This window comes from Fulmarus glacialis, unplaced genomic scaffold (assembly GCF_000690835.1).
Source record: "Fulmarus glacialis isolate BGI_N327 unplaced genomic scaffold, ASM69083v1 scaffold290, whole genome shotgun sequence".
NCBI classification, from domain to species: domain Eukaryota; kingdom Metazoa; phylum Chordata; class Aves; order Procellariiformes; family Procellariidae; genus Fulmarus; species Fulmarus glacialis.
Genome location: NW_009186830.1, coordinates 24,177 through 32,318, shown reverse-complemented (window position 1 = coordinate 32,318; position 8,142 = coordinate 24,177). Strand labels below are relative to the sequence as shown.

The 8,142-nt window shown below is 44.1% G+C and overlaps 1 protein-coding gene across 1 annotated transcript; it reads left to right on the top strand.

The window, feature by feature from the left end:
- Positions 1 to 1,182: 1,182 nt before the first annotated feature.
- Positions 1,183 to 5,572, top strand: LOC104072993 (GDNF family receptor alpha-4-like; the record flags this gene model as incomplete). The annotated part of the gene is made up of 7 exons (XM_009572632.1): positions 1,183 to 1,458; positions 2,086 to 2,178; positions 2,606 to 2,951; positions 3,030 to 3,139; positions 3,819 to 3,953; positions 4,929 to 5,059; positions 5,364 to 5,572. Coding segments are annotated over 7 exons (1,226 nt in total), but the record flags the coding sequence as incomplete, so codon positions are not given.
- Between the last annotated feature and the right edge of the window lie 2,570 nt (positions 5,573 to 8,142).

Below are 8,142 nucleotides of genomic sequence, written 5' to 3'. Positions count from 1 at the left end.
ACAAGAGAATCATAGGTGAGATCATGTACCCAAAGAACATTAAAGGTAGATGTAAGGCTCAGCACAGTAATTTCCTAAAACCAGCCAAGTAATATTGTCCTGAAGGGACGAAACATACTAACCTATATATAAATTTTATTAGCAAAGAGTCTTGTTCCAGGTCTTCATTTTACTTGTACTGTAAACACAGATTCATATACTACAGAAATGAAGAAAGATTACGGACTGAATTCAGCTACCTGTGACAACATAATGCTAGGTATCACCCCAGTATTACCCTTAGGAGACAACAGTCCATATAAAAAAATTGAAAAAGCTGAAAAAGAAGTCTTGTTTTAAGGATTATATTGTTAATTGAGATTATTTAATACTTCCACATAAGGTGGTCTCTGTGTGTGTGTATATTTTTATATACATATATAATCAATGCATGTGTTATGCAAATATACACACAGAGATGTAGTCAGAGTTCACAATCAACCAACAGATGAAAGCTGGCAGGCCAAGGCCGCATCCCAGCATTTTTGGCAGGGGTTTCAGGGACTGGGTTCTATATACTTAAACTGCTTGCATATCAGCACTTCTATATGAAGCTACTTGCATCTTATGTTAAGGATTTATTCTATTGTGCAAAAAATACACATTCTTATTCTTAAGTTTCCAAGCTCAGTATAGTAGTTGTTTTTGTACCCTACAAATGGCTTTCTCAGTACATCTCTTAATGACCAGTATATACTTTAGGAATGGCAGCAGCACTGATAGCACAGTATGGTGTTACTATGTGCTTATTGCACTGTGGTTTTCATTACCCAGATAGAAGAGCTGCTTCAAAGCAGGCCTCAGCAACCCCAAGGTTTCCACAGGGATTTACTACTCCATAAAATACAGAGCTATCCCTGATCCTGGCCAAGTTGAAAGAGTTAAGGGTGATAAAAAAAAGGTTTTATTAAACAAAATTATTTCTTTAACCTTTTGTTCTCTCTTTCATACATTAATACTTCTCCTTTTGTTTCTAAATGGAGACAGCTCTTGTTCCTTAGTACTCTGTATGAAAGACCCCAACCAGTTCTGCCTCTTGAGAGGAATCCTTATGGACATAGGATGTCTACAGAACAATGACAAGGTGCTTGTGTGGCATTCATCGTGAGTGGGATCCTAACAATCTTTTCCCTACTTGATCAGGAGACCTCCTGGCTCTGCCAAGGAGCGACTGCATAGCAGCACAACAGCTGTGCCTCTCGGACTCTACCTGCAATGCCACCTACAGGATCCTGGAAAACTGTGCCCTGGCCAAGACTCGCTTCCTTCCACTGGATCATGATAGCAGGGTCAGATGTCTGAATGCAGAGCTAGACCTCGGAAACAGCTCTTTGCTGCACTGCAAGTGTCACCGGCGCATGAAGAGACAGGAGCACTGCTTACGCGTTTTCTGGACCGTTCACTCCAGCATGACAGACGGTGAGATGAAATAATACGAATTTACAAGGTACTAGTAAGGCTCACCCTTGCCCCCATCTGAAAACAACAGCAAAAGGCCACTTCCCAACACTGCAGATATCATTTTGGAACCACGTCTCCTAGTGAAGAGAATTCATCGCTGCTCTGTTTGATAAGCAGAGAAAACTGATCTGGTCTGGGACCAGCCCTTCAGATACACCAGGGACCCTAAGAGAGCAAGAGAGCTACTCTGAGGCAGTTAGATGTAGTGCTGTCGAGGGGAGACTGCTGCGAAAATCACCTTAAAATGGTCATGTCTGTCCATCACTGAAAATGGACACGTGATTATGACACACACTGTAATGGCATCCTTGAGCATGCTGCTTCTTTCCAGCTTTAGTGGGATGCTTCTACTTGGCCACTAAAGATGTGCTGCACATCTCCTCACTAGTACTGAGGCTGAAAAAAACCAAATGACAACATAGACCAAATTCCAGCCAGAGGAAATCTGATGACAAAATGTAATGCTGTTTTTACACAGTAATACCTTTACATCTCCAATCAAAAAAAAATCAATTTTAAAAAAAAAAAAAAAGCTGGTCACAAACCATTTCTTCCACTGCATAAAATATCTTGATTCTTGCCTAGGTTATTTCAACTTGGAGACCTCTCCCTATGAGAATCCAGCAAATGAAGAACACTGGAAGACAGACTATAATAAACTTGCAGCTCTGTTATCAGGTAAGGATTGTAATGGTTACATGATATAATGCTGCCCTTTCTTATCTTTTCAGGGGCTGAAAACTATTAAGAAGAACAATTTGGGGTAATGGCCCCTTTAATCAGAGGAACACCTGCTCTGGATACTTGCCTAAATTTGTCTCCCTTACCAAGTGTAAATGTAGCCACAGATCCAGGCCCGTGAAACAGGGAATAACCCACAATGATGCATTCTCTGAAACAAACACCCTAACACGAACCAATAAAACATATGATTTTGTAACTAGTATAACTGCAATGTCATACTACAGGCACATAGCAGGACTAATATGCTTTGTTCTTTTTGATGTTCCCAATCTGACCATCGAGTTAGGGCTACTCCTATTTCCACACAGAATCTCTTCTGGAGACTTGCTTCATTGTTTCTGGGTTTCTTTTGGCTTTATAGGCTCCCAGTTAGCAGGAGATGCAACAAATCCATGCCTGAAAGCAACTCATGTCTGTAATCTGAGCAAGAAGTGTGTTCGTCTGCGCACAGACTATGCCTCTATCTGCACCAAGGGAGCGGGAAGCGAGGACACGTGCGACCGACGCAAATGCCACAGAGGGCTAAGGAATTTCTTTGAGAAAGTCCCTGAGGATTTCACCAAAAGGATCCTATTCTGTCCATGTCAAGATGAACTTTGTGGAGAACGACGCCGGAAAACTATTGTTCCCGATTGCTCCTTCCAGTATAACACCAAACCCAATTGCCTCTGGCTTCTGGACTCCTGCTTAGAAGACCATATCTGCAAGTAGGTCCGGCAGCAGTGGACATTAGCCAAGAGAAGAGAACAGCATAGACACTGATAGTCTTATTTTCCTTCCTACAGATCCCGACTGGCTGACTTCCAACAAAACTGTCAACCTGCAGACATATCTCCAGATGGTTGCTCTCAGCACAACCATGCTGCATGCCTGCAGGCCTACATGGGGATGATTGGTAAGTGATATCCACAGGAGCATACAGGGTGGATGCTTTCAGGCCACAAACTTGCAGGCACACTCTGATGCTGTGAAGGACCATCTTGCTCTCCTGCAGGAGATAGTGTTCAGTATATCAACGAATACGCCTTAGCCTAATTAATGCGAGTGCTCCCTCTTGCTTCTGAGGTAAATGCAGCCCAAAGAGAGCTCTTCCACGGCATTTATCACTCCACTCTGTCCCATCCTCTGCTGTCAAATCTGCAGTGCTTGCCTGAGATTTTTGAACACTCAGCTGGTGCAAAGTGCTCTCAATGCCTGTCCAAGAGGGCTCTCTGGGCCTGTACGAACTAAGTCATTTTGCTGTCATATGCCATATGCAATTGAGTCCCTCCAGATGCTTCACATCCTTCAATCTAATGCTTGCACCAGCTTCAGTTATCAGTATACCTTACCATCAGATTGCCTGAGTCAGGGGTAGCAATCTCCACACTTTCTCACAGCCCAGCAGACTTCACGTAGATTCACCAGGCCTGGGTCACCTCGCAGGTGTTCCTGACCTCTCCTGGGTAACATGCATATCGCAATGGAAGGCTTCTGCCTCCGGGGCAGCATTCCCTTTGGTATAACAGGACTCATGACGCTGCTTTCATTTGGTGAAGTAAATCCTGATTCCAGTTTCTGTGGGTTTGGGACAGGCACGCCCATGACACCCAACTACATCAGTAACTCCAGTCTGGAGGTCTCCCTGTGGTGTACGTGTGAGAGCAGCGGCAACCAGAAGGAGAAGTGTGACCAGATACTCGGCATGTTTGAGAGCAACAAATGCCTTGGTAAGCATCGATCACATCACAGAATCAGAGAAACAGTTCAGCACAGGGAAATTCAAATCCTGTTTTCAAGATCCTGTGTTGCATTGCTTTTGCGTATAGTTCTGTCGTCTTCTGCAGTGTCTTCATGATCTCCTATCCAACCTACGGGACCAGCCTGGATCTGCTCTCAGAAGTGTTTCTGTATCTTTTGGCAACACTTCTGTTCGTCTCAAACACCATGAAGCTATTTCCAAACAGCATTCAAATGAAGGGGTTGCAAAAAAAATCACAAGGGGAGCTCAGACATGCTGTATCCATAGTTTGCTGAGTAACCACATCAGCGCACGAGGATTATGGGGTTTGGGTTTCCCTCCTCCCCCTCCTTTCCTATGCTCGCCTTTGGCCCTCACTTAGGTGATCAAGATAAGTAGCTCCTGACACAGCCCCTGTTACTAGATTCAGCAGCATAGCAGTTACAAAAATCCTGTTACATGCAACTATGTAATACTAAGTCTGTATTTCTTTTATCTCCCTAGCATTTTAGCAACAGACCTTAATAAGATTTAAATATTTTATGTTTGTAAAAGCTTCCAAAGGATATCAAAGAAACCAGCATCATTAGATAAATGATTAATATTTAAACCTACCTCCTGCTGTATAGAAAAGCCTTACACCCAGCACTAGAGATACACCTACAACCTAAACATCCCATCTGGGATACTACATACCTGCCCCTTATAAAATAGAGAGCTAGGAAAATCCCAGAGGGACCCAGAGGTCCTCAAGTACAGTGCAAATTGGCTTTGCAGTATGCTCACAAGTAAACCCAGAAACTAACAGGCCATTCACTGAACAGGGAAGATGTATTTTCTAAATCAAAGCCACACAGCCTGTGAGTGCATTTCCTAAAATAGCTTCCCTAGATTTCTGTTCACTAGACGCCAAGGTGTGCACAAGAAAAGCACAGTAAGACTCTTGCTTTACTTCTCTTTGCAGAAAATACCATTCGGTCTCAAATGCACCTGAAGCAGACACCTCTAGAAAGACCAGAAGACTTATTTTATTCATCTTCCCTAAGCTTCCAAGGAGACACTGCCAGCACGTCTCTTGCTTCTGAAATGTCCCAGGTATGCATTGCTTTGTTGCCTTCACAAAGCAGTAAGTCAAGTGGCCTAGAGACAGTAGTTGAAAAACCTTGGATCTGGAAATGTGTGATTTTGGACATCCAAGTGAGGGATGCCACATGCATGCAGAACCCTGGACCACTTTACTTCAAGCTATTCCTTCCACAGACAAGCAGAAACAGAAGGCTGTGCTGCCTGGCCACAGGAGTTTCCTATAGTCTCACATTAGTGCTCAGAACTGGAGGCCCTGCAGCCAGATGTTTGAGCGTAAATGTGTCTAACTGGGATTCATTCCTCCATTTCCTAGGTGGCTGAAGGGAAGACAGAGCGAGACATCTCTGAACACAGCAGTATGCCTATGGCCTCCTCTGTATATTCTGGAGCTGCTGTTTCTTGGCCATCTGTGGCTCCGTTCCTGCCCCTGTTGCTGAGCCCACATTAACGTGGCATAAATGGCATCTTTCCTTCCCATATTATTAATCTTATTCCATATCCAGGCACCTCCCACTACTGATTTACCTTTGGGAAACAGAAGGCTTCCAGCAAAGAGGAGTGGAACAGCCTTAACCCAGAATGGCAGTCACTGAAAACCACCCCCCAACTTGCACCCCACTTTCCCCCAATCAGTTTGCACTGAGCTCTGCAGATACGGTGCCCACCATTGCTTCTGCCATGTTAAGCATTTTGAGTAACAGTCAGGCTAATACTCCAGCGCAGTATTTTAAAACAAAGGTCTGAGTTCTGTCAGAACTTGTGCAGGATTTGGTTTCTGACTGCAGGGAGGGACCTGACACAGTGTGTCCTACCACCCCACCTTCTGGAGCTCTTCCTCAGGCATACAATCATAGAATGGTTTGGGTTGGAAAGGACCGTTGAAGATCATCTAGTCCAACCCCCTTGGCATGGGCAGGGACATCTTTCACTAGATCAAGTTGCTCAAAGCTCTATCCAACCTGGCCTTGAACACTTCCAGGAACACATAAGGAACACTTCCTGATGTCCAATCTAAACCAACCCTCTTTCAGTTTAAAACCACTGCCCCTTGTCCTGTCACTACAGGCCTTGGTAAAAAGTCTCTCTCTGTCTTTCTTATGATCGCCTTTATATATTGAAAGGCCACAATAAGGTCTCCCTGGAGCCTTCTCTTCTCCAGGCTGAACCATGCCAACTGTCTCAGCCTTTCTTCATAGGAGAGGTGTTCCAGCCCGCTCATCATTTTTGTGGCCCTCCTCTGGACCTGCTCGAACAGGTCCATGTCTGTCTTGTACTGGGCACCCCAGAGCTGGACACAGGACTCCAGATGGGGTGGGGTAGAGTAGTGGGGGAGAATCGCCTCTCTCAACCTGCTGGCCACACTTCTTTTTATGCAGCCCAGGATACGGTATGGCTTTCTGGGCTGCAAGCACACATTGCTGGCTCATGTCCAGTTTTTCATCCACCAGTCTCCCCAAGTCCTTTTCTGCAGGGCTGCTCTCCATCCACTTATCCCCCAGTCTGTATTGATACTAGGGATTGTCCCAACCCAGGTGCAGGACCTTGCACTTGGCCTTGTTGAACTTCACGAGGTTCATGTGGGTCCATTCCTCAAGCCTGTCAAGGCATAAAGTACAGCATACCATCCTAAAGACTAGAAGTCTGCGCTCCAGGGTGGGTTGCAAGTAAAGCTCAATAAACGTACACATAAAGGCCCTGGTAAACACCAGTTCTGGATTACTTTCAGTTCCCTTTTCAAATCCATTCTTTTAAGTATGTGAAAGATACCATCCCAGATCAAGGACACTATACTACAGTTTATATTCTTGCTCCTTTCTGTTTTGCCCCTTGCAACATATATATATCATCCATTATCATGGCTAGTAACAGACTTGGGTTTTGTGGGTTAAGATGAATTTCTGTGCTCAACCCCAGTAAATTTAGTCTTGCCTAGCAAAGGATGACCTTGCCTGGCCTCAGGACGAACCTTTTTAGTAATGCTTAGAGAATGCATACAGCTCATTGAAGCTGCCCACAAAACCTCTGGGACATTCAGTTGCAGAAATCTCTGGGAGCTGCAACTACCTTGTACCTTTCCACATATTCAAGGTGTCATTGTTCCCTTCCACACTGCCTGCCCGATCTCCTCCTCCTCTACCAAGCTCTATTTCATGACCTGTTTATTCTGAGTGTAAATGTGTGCACTGTGTAACTGCTGTTATTTTGTACTGCATTTGCCTGTTAAAATGTGGTGTTAAGTGAATATTGATTTCTGAGCATAGGTTAATAGTCCACAATCAATTGTGTGCAAGAGTTGCCTCATCAGCCAGCCTACGCTTTCAGGATAGCTAGAAACTCAGCTCAAAGCAGCTCCTCCGTGCACTCATATAGTGCCCCTTGCTCATCCTATGAGATACAACAGATCTGAACAATATTATACACAGTCAAACAATATTACAATCCTGAATAGATGCAAAACAGGTGGGTATTTCTTTTTACCCTGTGCTTTATCTGTTGCCGGGGAAGCACCAGCCAGGTAATATGCTGTGGTTCCCAGTCACTGTCAGACACGTTTTTTTTGCAGAATCTTACATTGTCACGTGTATCAGAGTAATTGTCCTTCTGCAGTGGTAATATTTCCATTTTAAATTCCAGCCTTCTCTTTACTTCCTGGGCAGGTAGGGCAAGGAAATCGCTACATGGCGCAGAACCATGTCCTCAGTCGCACAGAGAAGCAATATCTTATTTCTATGCAGTAGGAACAAGTATCGCGTCTTTCCATGGTATTTCCAATTACCTACTGAAATACGGCTATTTGGATCTAGAGACAGCACTGTTTCCACATGTTTGCTACCATTTTTATTAAAAACAGAGTCCATGTTACCATATTCTATTATCTACATTAGACCATCCTCCATATGGTGGGACTAGAAACGTGTCAAGACTCTTGACTGTAGTGTAATAGCATCTGTCATCTCCAGAATTTAGTGGAGAATGACAGGAAAAAAGAAAATGCTGTTCTTTCCAATATTCCACAAATCAGTGAGGATACTTGTGAGAATAATGGAGTAGATTTCCCTGAGCTGTCTGTACCACACACACAGAGTATTGCA